The following is a 21,259-nucleotide window of genomic DNA, read 5'->3' as shown; positions in this document are numbered from 1 at the left end:
AGTAAGCACGCTGCGTTACTGCGTTATTAAACCATGATTTTATGTGTGAGAGTGTCTCATGACAATGACATGAGTGCGTGTGACTTTAGTGGTAACAGATGGGTGTACCTCAACAATGGATAATATGGAGAGAGTACAACTGTGCAGCATTTAAAGCTTGTAAGTACTCACATTACTTTGAGTTTGATTCTGTAAAAAGTGAGACAAACATAAGCGTCTGCTGTACACTCTGCATGGGAAGAAAACTTCTAATCTGAGTGAGCAGCGAGCACGCTGCCACGGGAATGCGACATTCACAGAGAAACACTGGTCAGAGTGATGCCTGGGTGGTAGCGTTGTTTACCTCATTGTATTTGTGGAGTACTGCTCTCACTGGATAGAGGGATGAGGTTCTGACCCAGCTCTCAGAACAAACACAGTAGTGGGACCAACATCTTCTCGACTTTTGTGTTGTGCTGAATTCTTCCCTGTAGGAGCCCACAGGTGGGCCACCAGCAAAACCAAGTCCGGGCCTCTGCGATCAGTCTTAGTCTAAGTTGCTCTGTTCAGGTTCCAGTCTCCCCTGGAGGTGTGGGTTTAAATCCCACTTCTGACAGGAAGTGTTTTGTAGCACAGAGGGATTGTGGGAACTTGTCTCTCAGGTCTGGGCTCAGTAAATGCTGGACGTGGCCAGGAAAAGGCCAGCTGCAGCGTTGTGTGCTCCACCAGTGATAAACAGTTTGTCCCTCCAGCTGAAAGCCGGTACAGCACCACAAACACCAGCTCCTCCCCTATAATGCCCGCCTTACATCACATAAACCTGCCTGTTGTGTATATTTATGTGTTGTGTGTCCATGTTGAAAGCTCATAACGATCACACAGTTTCATTGTGTAACTAAATTACGATGTAAGAGACGATAGTGACTGCAAACATCTTTGGCTTTGCTCTGAGTGCAGGATAAAGTCTCGCTCTGGATTCACAGTGTTCTGGGATCCCTGGAAAGGATGAGGCTTTTCTTTTGGTGTACTTTTTATCTTTCAGGTGTCAGGCCTCCACCTATTGGCCAGTTCAAAGTTGATTGGCATGTGTCTATTGGCTGGTCTGGGCACAGGTGGCCAATCACTCTCCGAGGATCACTACAAATGAGCAGCTCCCTGGCCAGCTGGTGGCTGCTGGCTTCTGCTTTATGACAAACACATGAACAGGCTTCTTTGTATTGTGTGTGGTGGGAGGCTGGACAGGTAAGCTGGGGTACCCTGTACACTGATTGCAGGTTTTAAACTGTTCGTCACACTAGGTTATGCGGTTGATGCCACTCTTGTTTTCACTGACCTTTTGTAGTAGCTAGGTAGGCCTTTTGTTTTGCCTATCGAGGCAAGCAACCAATAAATCCTGCCTGTTGTCTTCCTCCTTCATTGATTGTGGTTGTCCAGTGTTGCTGTCTCCTTCGGACCTTTGCCTCCACCATGGTGGGGGGGACGTAACACCCCCCCCCCCCCCCCTCTCTCTCTCTCTCTCTCTCTCTCTCTCTCTAACCCTAACTTTAAGAGTAAAGAGAGAAACTGTCTGTATTTCTTGTAAATGGCACCAAATTGTATTCAAACTGAGCCACACTTATAGAGCTCCACAGTTCTGTTCCTGGTGTTTTGTTGACATCTCCTGATGTTCCCATGTCACAGAAACAGGCTCTGTGTTTTGCCTTATATGCATCCACAGCTGTGCCACCAATTTACTCACATGGACTCTACGAACCAATCAGAAGCTTCTTCAGCTCAGAATGGAATCGTCTGCAGTTTCTTATTAATTTACAATAAACTTAGTGTACATGTACTCCTACATTTGATGAAAGTGATTAAAATAGAAGCTCTGTCTCTCTTTATTCTGACATTTAACTAATTCAAAAGATGTTTCAATATTTATTTATCCAAAACAAAACAAGTTGACTCTAAATTGATGTTGTACAGTAAAACAATGTTCTTGAGTTTTCCATAAAGTGTAAATATCTGGTTCAACTGTGAATATCCTGCTGTGTGTTGAAGTTCCTCTTGTTTTCATAGAAATATACTGAACAACATACAAAGCTTAATATATAAAATAACATCTGAGTTTTTTCTGTGAAAGAAGCTCCTTATGTCCATTGTTGTGTTCATCAATGGACATGAGGTGTTCATCATTCCTGACGTTTCTGAACAGGCAGAAACTGAGATTCTGGTTCATCCGATTCTCAGGAGCAGCAGCAGCAGGGAGGGTTTCCTGGTTTGATGGCCGAAGCTTTGGTCCATGTTTCAGGATGTCAGTGGGCTCGAGTTCTGTGTGCAGAGTTGGGACCACATCTGAGGAGGCAGAAGGATGATTTCAGACAGTCAACCGACCCGGAGCAGTAGCCAGCTGTGTCTGAGGGAAACAGGAGTATTTCAATGTTTCCATCTCACTAAATATTCAGTACATGTGCATGTTAACAGACTTGTACCAAATGCAGCGTTCTGATTGGTCAGATCTTTTTATTCGCATGTAAAAATGCAGAAATATTGAGCTAGTTTTGAAAACAAATGTCACAAATTCGTCCAAGGACGCCGTCAATGTGAACGTTTTAAAGTGGACTACAGTGGTTTAAAAAGTGAGTTTTCGAACCCCCAGACAGCCTGAAAGTGGTCTTCACACTCAGATTGTTCACACGATGAAACGTGGTCCATTCATGCTCTGATCAGCTTTAATGGAACTGAAAACTCAGGGTTAGTCAAAGATGCAGGAGGCCTTCAAACTATCTTTGGTTGATCTTTTAACTTCATTTAATCAGGTGTGTGGCTTAAATCCTACAGTTGTGTATTAAAGTATTTGGGTTCCTGGAGGAGTGAAAATCCGAATCCATTTTCTATCAGAGGGACTGATCCGGAAAAGCTAGTTTAACTTCAGTCCGATTTCCCTCGAGACTAACTGGAAAACGCTGAACCTGTATAATTGTCTTTAGATGTGAGGGTGCGTGACTTCAGCAGGCGTTAGATGAATGTGAAGTCTTAGTTTAATACATTTATTACTGATGGTTAAAAAGTTCTAATTCAAACTGGTTTCACTGAAAATCAGGAACCTGAGAAATTTGTGATTAATGTAAACCCCTCAGAGACTAAACTGTTTCTCTATCACTGTGGCTCGTTAATGAAGTCCCTGAGGTCAAAGGTCATTTCAGTGTGTCATCATGTTTGTCCCTGAGGCATTTTCACATTAGCTACAGTTTCCTCTAATTCCCTCTGGAGCAAATCAGAGCTGGAAACCTGAGAGACCAGAGAGGTCCCGAGCCGACCAATCAGAGTGAGCGGACCTGAGCGCTGGCCTCAGTGGTCCGCTGAGGGCTCAGGATGATAACGACATCCCCTCAGACCGCTCTGTAATGACCCCCCCAGGATGGATTTTAGTTGCTTTGGTCAATAAACTAATATGAACTTTAACTCTGAGGTTCAATCTTTTGTAAAACTTCTGAAAATCAAAGTGGAGCGCATGAACAGTCCAGGAAAAACGTAACACAAGAATAGTTTGGTCCTTACCCTCTTCCTCTCTGTACCGTTACCATCCACTGCATTCTACAACATATAAATATATAAAACTATAAAAACTGCTTTCTACTTTTGTTCCGTTTTTAAAAAATGTAATCTATACTCATATCACTTTCTATCGTGAGCTGACATGTAGCAGGTGGTCTCTGTCACATTTTAAGATTATAATACTTTAGGAAATACAAAAAACACAATATGTGGCGCAGTCAGACACCTCAGGTAGATAAAGGTGTGCTGTACTGGTGACTCATAAATCTAAAACAATTTTTAATGATTAGTTTCAGTTTAATTTCAGCTCAGCGGAACAATAAGATCGAAAGCTTCTGAGTTTATTCTTGGTTAAAAACAGGGAGCGTTCACGTGCACCAGACTGGGGCGTTCATCAGTCTGGTAACCACCTGACATGTTTTCAGAAGCGCCGCCATGAAGACTGTGAGCATGACTGTCAGCAGGCTTGGGATGACCGACCTTTTCACAAGTGCTTCATATTGCAAGGTAGAGACCCTACCGCAATAATAAAATCAAACGACCCACTTTGATCAAAGTCAGGCCAAACTGTGGTACCAAACACACTGCTAAAAAAGTACAAGAACACTTTAATCAGACTACAGCGTTGAGTCTGAACTATTCAGGTAAGTATTGGAAGGAGATGTTAGTCAGTTTCAGGCCATACCTGGACCCTGCAGAGCTAGGTAGCCCAACTACCTGATGACAGGGATGGCATCTACGTATCGTTGCTAGAAGGTTTGATGTGTCTCCCAGCACGGTCTCAGGACCATGCAGAGAGATGGGCAGTTATGGGTGGACAGGGCCGTAGAAGGCCCTTAACCCATCAGCAGGACCGGTAAATGCTCCTCTTTGTAAGGAGGAACAGCGTCCTCAGAGCTACAGACCTCCAGCAGGACACTGGTGTGAATGTCTCTGACCAAACAATCAGAAACAGACTAACGAGGGGGGTCTGAGGCCCCGACGTCCTCTAGTGGACCCTGTGCTCACTGCCCGGCACCGTGGAGCCCGACAGGCATTAGCCATAGAATACCATAATTGGCAGGTCCACCAATGGTGCCCAAACTTTCCACAGACGAGAGCAGGTTCACTCTGAGCACATGTGACAGATGTGAAGGTGAAGTTGTGGAGAACGTTGTAACATCGTTTGTGGGGGGTCACTGATGGTCTGGGGAGGCATATCCACAGAGGGCTGCACAGACCTTTACAGGCAGCGGCACACTGACTGTCACTGGGTATCAGGATGAAATCTATTGACCAGGTCATAGGTGACCCATCTGAGGTTAGGGTTTGGGCTCAGCTAACCTACCACTCATTATTCACCTGCTTGAAACACCCAGATTTAGATCTATCAGACTAGATCAGGATGAGTCGTCCTTTGTCCACAGTAGGACACCCACAGCAGAATAAAAGTGGTTTTCTTCTTCTGAACCTCTGAACTGTGATGTTCTGCTCAAATTGCGCAGGAAGTGGTCGGTGTGAAGCCGGCTGAATTTGCCTGTGATAGCTTATTTAAAACAAGAAAACGTTCATGTGCAACTGAAAAGTGCAGAAATTTCGACTCATGCTGAGCCTGGCCTGTTGTTTTAGTGGGCCCATCTTCATCAGCACGTCAGTGACGTGTTGCCACAGCTGCATGTTTGCAAAATTAGTGGTGCAGTTTGAGCCAAGGCCAGAATCTGTAGGTCTGAGCAGGTTTAGCGTGAGACACATGACTGCTTACTGACAGCTCTTTGTTGACGTCACGTCAACTCCAAGCTGCCCAGCCGTGATGCAGCGAGGCAACAACTAACCAGGCTTCACATGAGGACTGCTGCGTCTGTGAGGTTGTCCTCTGAAGCTGGACAGATACACAAAGGGCCTCGGGTAGAGTCAAACCCGGGGCTTCTGGTCACCTGCTCACCCTGTGCTATTAAAGCAACGAGATGGCTCACTCTGAAAACTGAAACAATTCCAGACGGTAAGTGCTCAGGAGACAGAGGCTGTTACACTGAACCACACAGACGCAAAACAAAACAAATCCGAACCTTCCCGTCAATCACTGAACTCGTTAGTCCGTCACATGGAGCGACGAAGGCGGATTTGTGCTGAGAAGGTATAAAAAGGCTGCAGAGGTGACTGTGTTGTCACAGGTGAACAGGTGAGCTGCAGTGTTTGTTAGATCAGACACAACAACTGTGCACATGACATATTTGGGACATTTGTACTTTGTGAGCTATGTTAAATGTAACCACGCCTCCTCTGTCTTATTTCATTCTTGGAGGTTTTATGAATGTTGGAAGTTTAAAATTCTTCTATTTCTCATTAACTGTAATATTATACATCCTGATCATTGCTGCCAACACGTCTCTGATTGTGGTTATCTGTGTGAACAGAAGCTTACATGAACCTATGTACATGTTTCTGTGCAGCCTGTTTGTGAATGAGCTGTATGGTAGTGCAGGGCTGTTTCCGTTCCTCCTGCTTCAGATCCTCTCTGATGTTCACACTGTTTCTGCTCCTCTCTGCTTCCTGCAGATCTTCTGCATTCACACTTATGGAAGCATTGAAGTTTCAAACTTAGCCGTCATGTCTTATGACAGATACCTCGCTATTTGTTGTCCTCTACAATATAACACCCAAATGACATCTAACAATACAGCTGTTCTGATTATGGTGATGTGGGCGTACTCTTTAGCGAAATTTCTTATTGCTTTGTCCTTAAACCTGCGTCTCAGGCTGTGTGGAAACGTCTTAAACAGTTTGTATTGTCAGAATTACCTGGTGGTTAGGCTGGCTTGTTCTAGCACAAAGGTGAATAATGTTTATGGGATTTTTGACATTATTATGACCATCATAGTCCCCACACTTATCATCTTGTTTTCTTACATGAAAATCCTCAAAGTGTGTTTTTATGGATCCAAACAGACGAGACAAAAAAGCCTGACCACCTGCACGCCTCAGCTGGTGTCTCTCTTGAATTTTTCTTGTGGTTGTTGCTTTGAATTATTTCAGAGTAGGTTCGATACGACGGGTTTACCTGCCGCTCTGAGAATCTTCCTGTCTCTGTATTTTCTCATGATGCAGCCGCTCATGAATCCGATCTTGTATGGAACGCAGATGTCAAAGATCAGAGGCGTTTATGAACGTGTGCTGTCCTCTATAATGTCATGTGGGTGTAGTAAAGTTTCACAGAGTGATTGACAGCAGCTGACCTTGAAATGTGTTTGTTAAATTATGAGAAAGTGTCTTCCTGTGGAGATGAATTAATGTTTAGCTGATTTGTATTTAACAAAACAGAAGAGAAGCACCAGAGAGAACCTGTGTGCCACAGATATATACGCTGTAATATAATATAGCTTTCAGGCAATAAACACACACACACACACACACACAGGGGCGGATCTAGAAGGGTGGCATGGGGTGGCAAGTGCCACCCCAGTTTTGCATATGACAGTGTTGTTTATTAAAATAAGATTAACAGTTTGAGCGTAGTTACAGTCAACAGTGAACATAAATGCTAAAACTGAATATATTGCATAGTGTCCCCCCCCTGCAACATTAACAAATGGTTCAGCCCATAGCAGGACCGCTTTTGTATTGTTTTCAGTAGCCAGCGATGTTTATGTTCGTGCCAGAGCACATTTTGAACACCATGGGAATTACGGATTTTACACAGGTGGGTGGATGTTACACTCTGGAAATGGAAGGAAGGTGAGTGTTACTAACCCTCTGTGGTCCACGGACACGCTGCACCTCCAGATCACATGACTGATGTGAGCTGACACAGCAACAAGCTGCAGCCGCTGAGTCTCTGTTTCAGCCACATTGAAAGTTCGGACTTTAAAGTTTTTAAATTTTAATTACAGGCCAGTAAATCCAGAGTTATGATCATACACACACACACACACACACACACACACACACACACACACACACACACACACACACACACACACACACAGAGAGAGATTATATAGTATAATAGGGATAAGTTTGGTTACTCTACGTGACTTCAGACCGTCTCAGATTCCCCTGGAAATGTGGCGGGGAGAGGTCAATCGGGTGGGTTTTCCAGCTTTGTGTTCTGGCTGTTTGCTTTTGTTTTGTGCGTGTTTATTATATCTGAGAACGGGAAAAACATAAATGTCAAAAATCTGCTTTTCATAATATAAATATCATTAAATAACTTTAGAAAAACTTCCATTTGACTCTTTACACTTAATGTTATAAAAAGATACATTTTATGTTTTAAATAATCTTAAAATGTTAGTCTGCAAAATGTGCAGAAATTTAATGTATTTATTCTCTTTAGCTGATAGTTTGTGTGGTAGACTGTATAACTGCATCTCTACCAGTTTCTCTGCACTCCAGCCTCCTCTGTGCCATGTGAAGGGATTTTCCTTAATGCAGAAGAAATTATCTAAATATAAAAGGAACAGGTTCGGCCATCGCACAATACAAATGGAAAAGGGCTACCTTTTAAATGCATCATGTTTTTAATTCGCAAGTTCATAAGCATTTTCCATTTCACAATCAGTTCTACCCCCAGGTCAGAAATATGTCTGGGAAAATTTCCCTAATATAATATTATTGATAAATACACCCATCTTGCGATTAATTTCATAAGTGCATGGAGGCAGGACCTCACAGCAGAAGCATACTCCATAATGTGTTGTACATTATTACATGTATATTATATGTAACGTGGTATTTTTCAATTATCGTATTTACCAACATCAAGAAGTGAAAAGCAAAGAAAGACTACGCCATGGTGCATGTTTAAACAAGGAGAGTTTACTGGTCATAATTATTTATTAAACAAATAAACCACATTTTTTAACCCCCCAAAATAGACGTTCAAAGCAACACAGCGGCGGCCCAATATCAGACAGAACTCCACTCTGTCGAGTGAGCAATCATAATGAAGCAGTTGGTTTTATTTTGTGGATTCAAGCTGCGCTTCATATTTTTGGCCACCAGATGTCACCAGAGAGGACTGTGTTGAAAAGCTTCGTTTTTCAATCTCATCTCGGAAAACTCAGTCACATGGTACGAAGGGGCCCAAATGCACAGCTCACTGGAAACAGGAAGTAGGAGGGGGCTGCCGGCCCAGTTAGGTCCCAATTTGTAGCCGGCCTCATTCCATCTTCCACCAATGGTCAGCCTCCACCTGGAAACTTACATAACACAAACATCACAGAGTACAAACAATGCCCCCGCCTGGTGTGGCGAGTAACAGCACCACACGGCAACAGGCAGTCTGCAGAGAAGGGTAGATTGGAGGCCAATATAGAGGGAGTTACAGTAGTCTAATCTAAAGGCAATAAAGGCATGGATAAGTTTCTCAAGGTCCTTACAGGGTATGTAAGGCTTGGCCTTGGCAATTTGGTGTAATTGGTAAAAGCTAGATTTAACTACAGTGGAGACTTGTTTGTCAAGTTTAAAAAAAAAAATGTCCAAGAGAACATCCAGGTCGCTTACAGTGTCAGAAAGAAAGGTGCAAACTGCCCAAGGGAACCTGTCAGTTGGTCCCTAGGAATATGGCTGTCGAAAACAAGAATTTCTGTTTTCTTTTCATTTAAAATGAGTGAGTTACTCAATAACCAATCCTTAACTTCTCTCTTACAATCAAAAAGGCAGCGTCCCACACGCCATCAGACTGTTTAACTCCTCTCTGGAGGGGAGAGGGAGGGGAAACAGGAAACAGGAGGACAAAGGAGGGGGGAACAACTAAGCTGTAGTGCCTCTTCACCTCACTGTACAATACCTTGTGCAATACTTTTTGTAAATAGTCAACAGTGCAATAGACTCAATACTTGAAATGTGCAATTCACTTGTATTTTTATTTTTTATTCCTATTTATTCTATTTATCCCCTTCGTATATTTTATTTATATTTGTCTCTGTATTTATATATATGTGTGTGTGTGTGTGTGTGTGTGTGTGTGTATATATATATATATATATATATATATATATATATATATATATATATAAAAAAACACCCAGCACGCCCCTGCGGGCGGTTTATCCTTCAAGCTCGGGTCCTCTACCAGAGGCCTGGGAGCTTGAGGGTCCTGCGCAGTATCTTAGCTGTTCCCAGGACTGCGCTCTTCTGGACAGAGATCTCCGATGTTATTCCCGGGATCTGCTGGAGCCACTCGCCTAGCTTGGGAGTCACCGCACCTAGTGCTCCGATTACCACGGGGACCATATATATATATATATATATATATATATATATATATATATAACAATTCTGTAACTGTAACTTCGGTCGTTGCTGTGCTTTTTTTTTTTGGAAGTCGAATTTCCCAGAGGAACCCACCCGAGGGATTAATAAAGTTCTATCTTATCTTATCTTATCTTATCTTAGCGACAGTAAGACATCCTCAGTCAGATGAAAGTAAATTTGAATATCATCTGCGTAACAATGGAAGGAAATTTTATATTTTTCAAAGATGCGACCTAGAGGTAACAAATAAAAGAAAACAACATAGGGCCCAACACAGCCCCTTGGGGCACACCACAGGAAAAGGGGGCAACAGAGGAAGAGTAATTTCCCATCGTAACAGCGAAGGACCTTTCAGAAAGGTACGATTTAGACCAACTAAGAGCAGTACCCTTAATGCCTACCATGTGTTCTAGCCTCGTTAAAAGGATATTGGAGTCCACTAAATCAAACGCTGAGGACAAATCCAATAAAACTAAAACCGCTGAGTGCCCTGAATCAGTGATTAAAAGGAGATCACTGAAAACTCTCAACAATGCCGTTTCTGTACTATGACATGTTTGAACCCAGACTGGAATTTATCAGTGATGCTATTTGCATCTAGATGGGCCCGTAGTTGCAAAAGGACTGTTTTCTTGTTTTACCCAAGAAAGGAAGTTGGGTAGGAAGGAAATCGGCCTATAGTTTGCAGGGTCATTTTGGTCAGTGCTACTTTTTTTAAGAACAGGTTGTGAGCAAACACATGGCAACAGTTGGAAGGAAAAACAGCAAGAAACCTTTGGATGGGCGCTGATGTTCACTGCTGAATGGCACATCGGGTCCTGTTATTTGTGGCTGCTTGCATCAATGTGTCCAGAAATGAAGACGGCTTTTCAGCAGCAAAGAGACAATATATGGAAATGTGACTGGTTCCAGTGCTGTGTTGCTGAAAAACAGTAGTCTCTTCGCAACACACGATTACTGACATTATCAAGATAACAAAAAACAAACGAACCCCAAAACAAAGCACCAAATGGGAGGAGCTGTGAGCCGCTGCCATCTTGGATCATCTTGGTTTTCTTTTTTTTTCTTTCCGCCTGTCCCATTTGGTTCTTTAGCCATCAGAATTGTTGTCTGAAGACCAACAAGGATACCCAATGGATTTACTTTGCCAAATGGATCATCGTGGCATTGCCGTATTGGTCCATTTGGTCGATCTTTGTTTTTATTATTTATTATATTTTATTTTCAGATGTTACAGACGGGACAGACATGAGTGAGGGATAGGAAAGGGAGAAAGAAAGAGGAAGGAAAGGAAAAGCAGAAGGGGAGAGGGACAGTGAGAAAGGGGGGGAGAAAAAAAATAAAAATCTCCTGGATCACCTGTTGAGAGAAGAATAGAAAACAAGCAAAAAAACCAAAAAACAAAACAAAGCAACATACTAAACACAACACCATCGCATTAATCTAGCTAAGTGTAAACAGCAGTAAATACTAAATATTCAATGTTGTTGTGCAGCACGCAGGACAGATGTGCTTCGAAGTAGCAGCCAAGAAAGGTGTAATTTGGGTCTACGAGCAGTGAACACCCGTGTGCATACCTGTGTGGATCAGCGCGCTTGTATTCCAAAGGTTTCTCCATGTAACGATCTGCTAGGGAGTGTGGGGGGGCCTCATCTAGGTTTTCATCAGGGTTAAACTAGAATTTGGTGAGTGGGAACCTTAAAATCAGGTGTGACAGTGAAGTGTGAAGAAAAGCATCACTTAGTTATGCGATGATGATTATGTCATCAAATCAGGGGAAATTAATCAACTTTGTCTGATGGCAGCTGTATGATTGCTTCTCGATTTAGCTGATTTTTAACAGAGCGGAGAACAAAAAAGGTTCATGAGCAAATAAGCAGTTCAGTCTTTATTTTTAAAAAGTGCCAAATATGATGGCTCCAGTTTGGCCTTATTTCATGGACGCAGAAAATTTTTTTAACATCTTTTTGTTAAATTATCAGATACAACAAGGTATCAAAGCTGCAAAAACCAAATACATGACTTATTAATCACAAAGTGTTGTTTGTGTGCACCTTTGCATATATTTCTTTTTTTTTTTTGTATACATGTCGGAAAACTTCTGTTGCAGTAAATTACTCATCATAGCATCCATAAGATAGATAAGATAAGATTAGATAACCTCTATTAGTTCCACGTGTGGGAAATTTCTTTTGTTACAGCAGTGGACAGTGCAAAGTTGCATAGAAAAATTAGAGAAAAAACACTGGAATAATATATCTATGAGATACTGTACACAATAGAATAAAATAAAATAAAAATAAAATACTATAGACAAATACAATTGAGTATAATACAACGATGCCAGGAAGAGTATTGCACTTAGTGTTATTGTACATGTGTGGATGTGTTTGATCAGCTGGAGTCTTTGTTGTGGAGTCTGACAGCAGTGGGGAGGCCTGTGAAATCTCTCCGTCCCACACCGTGGGTGCTGCAGCCACTGAAGGAGCTGCTCAGTGCTGTCAGAGTCTCCTGCATGGGGTGGGACATGTTGTCCAACAGGGGTGACAGCTTAGCCACCGTTCTACTGTCACTCACCACCTCCACTGGGTCCAGAGGGCATCCTAGCTCAGTCTCTTCCTGTGCCCAGCAGAGATGTTGCCACCCCAGCAGACCACACCATAGAAGATGACTGAGACCACTGGCTTTCGTAAAGTTCATTCCACTGAAACAGCCCTTCTTAGAGTTTCTAATGACATTTTGTTACAAAGCGATGCAGGTAAATGATCTGTTCTCTTAATGTTGGATCTTACGTCGGCCTTTGATACTGTTGACCACCATATTTCACTTAACAGGCTGAAACACTGGGTCGGTGTCTCTGGGACTGCATTGAAATGGTTCTCCTCGTATCTCTCTGAATGATATTCTTCTGTGGCAGTTTCTAAGTATAGATCATCTTCTGCATCTCTGTCTTTTGGTGTGCCACAAGGCTCTGTGCTGGGGCCATTACTGTTTCTAGTTTATTTACTCCCTCTCCAGCACATTCTGAGCCCTTTTGAGGATATTTGTTATCATTGTTATGCAGACGATATCCAACTCTATATATCTTTTAAACCGGAAGAGGCCTCGAAGCTGCAGCTTTTAAATGTGTGCTTGGAAACCATTAAAGGCTGGATGGCTGAAAACTTCCTCCAACTAAATGAAAATAAAACCGAAGTCCTCTTATGTGCCCCAGATAGACATAGACCCAGTATAATAAATGCTCTTGGTCCTCTTTCAACGTTTGTAAAACCATCTGTCAGGAACTTAGGGATTATCCTTGATCCTGCTCTTACGTTAGATAGTCATGTTAAATCTCTTGTTCGGTCCTGCTTTTATCATTTAAGAAATATCTCTAAATTGAGCTCTATAATATCCTATACCGAACTGGAGATTGTTATTCATGCTTTTATCTCATCACGACTGGACTATTGCAATTCCCTGTTTACTTGTCTAAACAAAGGTTCTTTGGAGCGTCTGCAGATCGTTCAGAATGCTGCAGCAAGACTTTTGACGAAAGTTTCTAAATATTCACATATAACACCGTTGCTTATGCAGTTACATTGGCTTCCTGTTGAATTTAGAGTCCAGTTTAAGATTTTGGTTTTAACTTTTAAGGCTCTTCAACAACAAGCACCACCATATATTCTTGAACTTTTACAGCCCTATGCCCCTAGTAGGTCTCTGAGGTCGAGTAGTCAGGGCCTACTTGTCACTCAGTATACGAGACTGAAAACTAGGGGTGATAGAGCTTTTGCTACTGTGGCCGCCAGACTGTGGAATTCCCTTCCTCAGGACTTACGATCCGCTGATTCATTGATTACTTTTAAAAAACAGCTAAAAACACATCTTTTTAAAACTGCCTTTTGCTAACTTTGTTTGTATTTTGTCTTTTTAATCTGTTATATCTTGTAAAGCACTTTGTGATCTCTATCTAGAAATGTGCTATATAAATGAAATTTTACTTTACTTACTTTACTTACTTACCACAGAGTCATAGAAGGTCTTCAGGAGTGGGCCCTTCACTCCGAAAGACCTGAGTCTCCGCAGCAGGTACAGCCTGCTCTGCCCTTTCCTGTAGAGGGCGTCTGAGTTATGAGTCCAGTCCAGTCTGTTGTTCAGATGAACACCAAGCTACCTGTAGCTGTCCACAGCCTCAATGTCCATACCTTGGATGTTCAGTGGTTGCAGTGGAGAATGCTTGTGCCTGCGGAAGTCTACCACCAGTTCCTTGGTTTTACTGGCGTTGATCTGGAGGTAGTTCAGCTGGCACCAGTCCACAAAGTCTTGAGTCAGTCCTCTGTACTCCTTGTCGTCCCCATCAGTGATGAGGCCGACTATTGCAGAGTCATCAGAGAACTTCTGCAGGAAGCACTGGGTGGAGTTGTGGGAGAAGTCTGCAGTGTAGATGGTGAAGAGGAACGGAGCCAGAACCGTTCCCTGTGGGGCCCCCGTACTGCAGACAACCCTGTCCGACACACAGCCCTGAGTCCTCACATACTGTGGTCGGTCAGTGAGGTAGTCCAGGATCCAGGTAGTGAGGTGATGGTCCACTCCAGAGTTCACCAGCTTGTCCTTCAGAACCGAGGGAAGAATAGTGTTGAAGGCACTGGAGAAATCAAAGAACATGATTGTCACAGTGCTCCCAGCAGTCTCCAGGTGAGCGAGGGAACGATGTAGGAGGTGAATGAACTGAAATGATTCAGTTCATTTGCCCACCTCACATCCCCCCCAGGCAGAGAGTTCTGATGTTTGTGGCCCGAGATGGTTCTGAGGCCTCTCCAGACTTCGCCAACGTTTTTTGTTGAAGCTGGTTCTCCATCTTCTGCCTGTAGCTCTCCTTCCCATTCCTTATCAGTCCCCTCAGCAGGTCACATTTATAAAATCATTTGCTGCAGACTTACACCACAGCAGGTAACAAGTACACAGCTGGACGTTTAATGTTCCTTCCTGCTGCTTGTCCCTACTTTTACCTGAGAGTCCAAAACCAGCGTGAAGTTTAGGAAATAATGACACTTTTAAAAGAATATTTTTAATCATTATTGTCTCTTTTATGAAATGATGTTGAATTCTAGTTTATCAGTTTTCACGTATTTCATTCTTGAAGCCTATATGAAGGTAGGAGCTCTGAAATATTTGTATTTTATGATAACAGTGACGTTCTACATCACAGTCATTGCTACCAACACGTCTCTGATTGTGGTTATCTGTGTGAACAGAAGCTTACATGAACCTATGTACATGTTTCTGTGCAGCCTGTTTGTGTATTTTCAGATATATATAATTGTTTATAGAAATTTTCCATTAATTTAACCAGTTTATTATTTTCATATTGATTCTGACCTCTTTCATCTTTTAGTGACGTGAGATTCTAGTTTCCCAGCAGCCAAACGTGCCGATAACCGTCCAGGTTTATCTGCCAGCTCAAACAGCCTTAGCATAGAATATACTGGCCTCTGCTTTTTCAGTCACAAATTGATTCAGAGCTGATCTAGTGGCTTCTATTTTTTTCAGTACGTCAGGTGAAAAATGTATTTTGAGGGAGTGCTCTAGATCTGCTCATTTTTTTTCCAGGTCCATTTGATGTTTTAAAGATTCTTTCTTTTTCGCTATACTGTATGAAATTATAGCGCCACGTAAGTATGCCTTCATTGTCTCCCAAAGGACAAAAGGATTTGTGTTTATTATCATTTGTCCGTAAAAAAAGATCCACTTGTTCTTTTATATAACTCCGAAACATAGAATTATTTAAAAGTGATGGATTTAATCGCCAACTACGTAGAGTTGGGTGAGCTTCAGGAGGTGAAATATTTAAATGAACATCTGCAGAGAGTATACGCGTACCAGTATCACAAATACTAACTCTGTTGACCTCCCTCGAGACAAGGAAATAATCAATACGGGAAAAACTCTTATGTGGATTAGAATAAAAAGTATAATCTTTTTCACCTGGATGAAGAGTTCTCCAAACGTCTATCAGCTGCAAGTCAGAACACAGTCCCTTGATAGCTTCTTGCTTTTTGGATACTGAGCTGTTGGGTGGTGGATTTTGATCCATTTCTGGGTCTATGCTACAATTAAAATCTTCTGCCAGAACAGTAAATGTTGTCAAATTGACAGATATTTCTTTTATAAGTTCTGAGTAAAAATTTTCCAGATATACATTCGGAGCATAAATACAGCCTATCAGAACAGATTCCCCATATAAACGTCCTCTTCAACCTGAGCCTGAGGTTGGGAAGAGTCCCACAGCTCTGGAAAACCTCCTGTGTTGTACCAGTGCCAAAGACTTCACGCCCCAAGGACCTCAACAGCTACAGGCCGGTGGCTCTGACATCCCACCTGATGAAGACCCTGGAGCGGTTGGTCCTGGCTCAGCTTCGGCGCCTAACAAGCTCATCACTGGACCCACTTCAGTTTGCCTACCAGCCTGGCATTGGCGCGGATGATGCCGTCATTCACCTCCTACATCGTTCCCTCGCTCACCTGGAGACCGCTGGAAGCACTGTGAGAATCATGTTCTTTGATTTCTCCAGTGCCTTCAACACTATTCTTCCCTCGGTTCTGAAGGACAAGCTGGAGAACTCTGGAGTGGACCATCACCTCACTACCTGGATCCTGGACTACCTCACCGACCGACCACAGTATGTGAGGACTCAGGGCTGTGTGTCGGACAGGGTCGTCTGCAGTACGGGGGCCCCACAGGGAACGGTTCTGGCTCCGTTCCTCTTCACCATCTACACTGCAGACTTCTCCCACAATTCCACCCAGTGCTTCCTGCAGAAGTTCTCTGATGACTCTGCAATAGTCGGCCTCATCACTGATGGGGACGACAAGGAGTACAGAGGTCTGACCCAAGACTTTGTGGACTGGTGCCAGCTGAACTACCTCCAGATCAACGCCAGTAAAACCAAGGAGCTGGTGGTAGACTTCCGCAGGCACAAGCATTCTCCACTGCAACCACTGAACATCCAAGGTATGGACATTGAGGCTGTGGACAGCTACAGGTACCTTGGTGTTCATCTGAACAACAGACTGGACTGGACTCATAACTCAGACGCCCTCTACAGGAAAGGGCAGAGCAGGCTGTACCTGCTGCAGAGACTCAGGTCGTTTGGAGTGGAGGGCCCACTCCTGAAGACCTTCTATGACTCTGTGGTGGCTTCTGCTATCTTTTATGGTGTGGTCTGCTGGGGCGGCAGCATCTCTGCTGGGGACAGGAAGAGACTGAACAGGGTGATCCGAAGGGCCAGCTCTGTTCTAGGATGCCCTCTGGACCCAGTGGAGGTGGTGAGTGACAGGAGAACGGCGGCTAAGCTGTCATCCCTGATGGACAACATCTCCCACCCCATGCAGCAGACTGTGACAGCACTGAGCAGCTCCTTCAGTGGGAGACTGCGGCACCCACGGTGTGGGACGGAGAGATTTCGCAGGTCTTTCCTCCCCACTGCTGTCAGACTCCATAATAAAGACTTTAACTGAACAAACACACACATCCACACATGTGCAATAATACTAAGTGCAATAATCTTTTCTGGCATCGTTGTATTTTTACTCAGTTGTATATAGCATTCGTATTCTATTTTTATCTTATTGTATATTTATTTTATTTTATTCTACTGTATATTTTATTTTATTCTATTCTGTACAGCTGTGTACTGTATTTATTCTTATTGTATTCTAATTTTTGCGTCATAACTTTTGCACTGTCCACTTCCTGCTGTGACAAAACAAATTTCCCACGTGTGGGACTAATAAAGGTTATCTTATCTTATCTTATCTTATGACAAATCTACCCTGATCAACTTTAATACACTTTGTAAGAACAAATGGGGTATTTTTATGAATTAAAATTGCAACCCCTCTCTTACTTGATGAAAAAGAAGAAAAGCACACCTGCCCCACCCATTCTCTCTTTAGTTTTAGGTGTTCCACATCTGAGAGGTGAGTTTCTTGCAGGAGAGCAATGTTAGTTTTCTCCTTCTTAAACCAGGTCAAAATCTTCTTACGTTTAATAACATTGTTTATCCCTTTAACATTCAGGGAAACATACTTTAGATCACTCATTGCAGGATCAGTTTACTTAGATTATGTATTGTGGTAGCGACAACAGAAGTATCAACCTTGTAGTTCAACTTATGAAACAGATTATGCTCAGATCTGCTCAAACACCAACAAATTATAGACAAAAATCTGGGTACTGAAAAATAATATTCCTGCAATAACCATTTATATCCCACATAACATTTCAAAAGGTGATTGTCTTTATTGTTATGATATGGTTGTACTCATCTACTATTACTATATGTTTAAGCCTCCATCTGACTCTGTGGGAGCATCATAAACAGTTTGTACTGTGATAACTACCCTACTGTACAGGTAGCTTGTTCTGGCACTGAAGTCATCTATCTATCTATCTACCTACCTACATACACACATACATACATGTACACATCGCATGATTTTGTGTCTTTATGTCTTTAAGACATTCCTGCAGTTTAACTCATTGGTGTGTGTTATCTGGCTTCATGGACAGATAGAGCTGGGTGTCATCTGCATAGCAGTGTAAATGTATGCTATGTCTTCTAATGATGCTGCCTAAGGGAAGCATGTATAATGTAAACAGAATTGGTCCTAGCACTGAGCCCTGTGGAACTCCATAATTAACCTCAGTGTGTGAAGAGGACTCTCCATTTACATGCACAAACTGGAGTCTATTAGATAGATATGATACAAACCACTGCAGCACAGTCCCTGTAATACCTACAGCATGTTCTAATCGCTCTAATAGGATATTATGGTCGACAGTATCGAACGCTGCACTGAGGTCTAGCAGGACAAGCACAGAGATGAGTCCACTGTCAGAGGCCATAAGAAGATCATTTGTAACCTTCACTAAAGCTGTTTCTGTGCTGTGATGAGCTCTGAAACCTGACTGAAACTCTTCAAATAAACCTCTGCAGATGATCTGTTAGCTGTTTGACAACTACTCTTTCAAGGATGTTTGATATAAAGGAAGGTTGGAGATTGGCCTATAATTAGCTAAGACTGCTGGGTCTAGAGATGCTTTTTGAGTGTAGGAGCCATAATTGAATGTATTGAATTTTGATGATCACTGGGCTTTTATTTGTTTGGTTGTTATGGGAGTCACGTGGGTGCTAGCGGTGACATAAATGGGCGTTGTCAGTCTGTCATTCACGAAATGTCTGAATCGGGATCCGATGACATTACTCTGTAAACTCTCAAAGCACTTTAATTAAACGAGCAAACAATTCCATCTCTCGCATTATTGCGTAACTTTGACAGTGCGTCAGGCAAATAGGCAGGCTTCATCCCCGGCCTCTAGCGACTGTGGAAGTCGCTACATTGAGTAAAGGTTTAACTACAGCCAGCTTGAAGGCCTGTGGTACATAGCTGATTATTAGAGATAGGTTGATCATATTTAAGATTGAAGCATTAATTAATGGCAGGACTTCTTTGAGCAGTTTTGTAGGAATGGGGTCTAAAAGACACGTTGATGGTTTGGAGGAAGTAATTATTGAAGTTAACTCAGAAAGATCAATTGGAGAAAAAGAGTCTAAATGAACATCGATGGTACTAAGAGTAGCTTTTTTCTCTAATGGTTTGCACTTCTTACACTGTACGGTAATACTTTTAATAACGATGCTTTTTTTAATCCTTGAAGAAATCCTATATTTGTATGTGTGTTTTTTTTCTGACAGAAAATTTTAATGTAGAAACAAATAGGCACACACGGTCCTTTTATTTTATCATTTAAATATCAAAATTCATCTTTTGGTTCAAACACTGTATTTTTAAAACTCCACACAGGATTATCGCAGTTTTCTAGTTTACCTTCACATCATATTTTAATATCAGAATAGTAACAGACATCTATTACAGTAAAGTGTGTGCTGTACTGATGGCTTGGCCTGACATGCGTTAATGATGCTCTTATGGGAACTATTATGGGAAATATAAAGCAGCAGATGTTGCTGAAGCCTCAGTGCAGAAATCGGCTGCAGAAACAAGTTCAGAGTACTGGAGGCAGAAATGAGAGTAAATGTTGGACTATTTCTGCTCGTGAGTGTTTCACTTTAACCTGAACATTTTAAACCCAGCAAAGCAGCATTTGTCAGAAGAATGAGTGTGTGATGAGACATGAGAAGCAAACCTGTTTCTAGTTTTCAAACATTTGCTTTTTCACTTAAAGCAAGAACAATGGTGAACTCAACTGTGCCTTACTTTATCCTCAGCACATATATAAATGTAGGAAGTTTGAAATACTTGTTCTTTGTGTTAATTGCGCTGTTATACTTTAGTATAGTTTTTGTGAACACGTCTCTGATTGTGGTTATCTGTGTGAACAGAAGCTTACATGAACCTATGTACATGTTTCTGTGCAGCCTGTTTGTGAATGAGCTGTATGGTAGTGCAGGGCTGTTTCCATTCCTCCTGCTTCAGATCCTCTCTGATGTTCACACTGTTTCTGCTCCTCTCTGCTTCCTGCAGATCTTCTGTCTCTACACGTATGGACACGTAGAGTTTTGTAATTTAGCCGTCATGTCTTATGACCGATATCTCGCTGTCTGTTATCCCCTGCACTACAAATCACATATGACGGATAACAAAGTAGTTATCTTCATTGTTGTCATATGGTTGTACTCTTTTGTGAAATTCACGATCACGTTGTGTTTAACCCTCCGTCTGACGTGGTGTGGGAAAATCATAAATGGGCTGTATTGCCATAACTACCTAGTTGTAAAGTTGGCATGTTCAGACACCAACCTGAATAATCTTTTTGGGCTTTTTGGTATTGTCATCACTGTTTTAGTTCCTCTGCTTCCAATCTTCTACTCCTACATGAAAATACTCAAAGTGTGTTTTTCTGGGTCCAGACAGATGAGACGTAAAGCCGTCAGTACCTGTGCGCCTCACCTGGCCTCCCTCCTAAACTTTTCTTTTGGGTGTTTATTTGAAATACTCCAGAGCAGGTTTGATACGACCAGTGTACCCAGTGCTCTGCGAATCTTTCTGTCTCTGTATTTCCTCATCATTCAACCGCTTTTAAATCCGATCATGTATGGGACACAAATGTCTAAAATAAGACATGTGCTGTGCTATAAAATGTCGCTGTGATTCTTACACATGTAGGATGTTTAAATTCAAGTTTGAAGTCCTAAACTTTTCTTTTGGATGTTTGGAAAAACTTCTGAGCAGACTTCACACGACAAGTGCATCCAGTGTGTTTTGAATCACTCTGTACTTCTGATCATGTATACAAATGCCCAGCATCTAAAAACAATATGATCAAGTCTCCTTCCTCTAAAATATAAGCCATCCGTCTAGCTGTGATTTTTCATATATGTGTAAGATGTTCAGTATAATACATAACCACGCCACTGTCATATCAGTTTCATGTTAATAAAGTTTTTTTTTATCTTGATGTTAAAGAGTTGTTTTTATGAAGTGAACTGATATAAACCTCACA

At 42.2% G+C, this 21,259-nt stretch overlaps 2 protein-coding genes across 2 annotated transcripts; both read left to right on the top strand.

The window, feature by feature from the left end:
• Window positions 1-5,802: 5,802 nt before the first annotated feature.
• On the top strand, window positions 5,803-6,717 carry LOC146654808 (olfactory receptor 51G1-like). Its single transcript, XM_085380582.1, has 2 exons — window positions 5,803-6,412; window positions 6,515-6,717. Exons 1-2 carry the CDS (start codon window positions 5,803-5,805, stop codon window positions 6,715-6,717), a joined length of 813 nt encoding a protein of 270 aa, XP_085236708.1.
• Window positions 6,718-19,989: 13,272 nt separating this feature from the next.
• LOC146654807 (olfactory receptor 11A1-like) lies at window positions 19,990-20,907 on the top strand. Its single transcript, XM_085380581.1, has 2 exons — window positions 19,990-20,641; window positions 20,744-20,907. Exons 1-2 carry the CDS (start codon window positions 19,990-19,992, stop codon window positions 20,905-20,907), a joined length of 816 nt encoding a protein of 271 aa, XP_085236707.1.
• The last annotated feature ends 352 nt before the right edge of the window (window positions 20,908-21,259 follow it).

This window comes from Rhamphochromis longiceps, linkage group LG14 (assembly GCF_057381845.1).
Source record: "Rhamphochromis longiceps isolate RC_006_pf linkage group LG14, R_longiceps_female_GT1.1, whole genome shotgun sequence".
In the NCBI taxonomy this organism is placed as follows: domain Eukaryota; kingdom Metazoa; phylum Chordata; class Actinopteri; order Cichliformes; family Cichlidae; genus Rhamphochromis; species Rhamphochromis longiceps.
The sequence above is the reverse complement of the archived record's forward strand: the minus strand, read 5'-3'. Positions and strand labels throughout refer to the sequence as shown.

Bases quoted from the DNA above. Each gene is read 5' to 3' on its own strand.
- LOC146654808 (XM_085380582.1), top strand. From the start codon at position 5,803: ATGAATGTTGGAAGTTTAAAATTCTTCTATTTCTCATTAACTGTAATA. The intron at 6,413-6,514 runs TCAAAGTGTGTT...GTGGTTGTTGCT, and splicing joins GTTTTCTTACATGAAAATCC to TTGAATTATTTCAGAGTAGG.
- LOC146654807 (XM_085380581.1), top strand. From the start codon at position 19,990: ATGGTGAACTCAACTGTGCCTTACTTTATCCTCAGCACATATATAAAT. The intron at 20,642-20,743 runs TCAAAGTGTGTT...TTGGGTGTTTAT, and splicing joins CTACTCCTACATGAAAATAC to TTGAAATACTCCAGAGCAGG.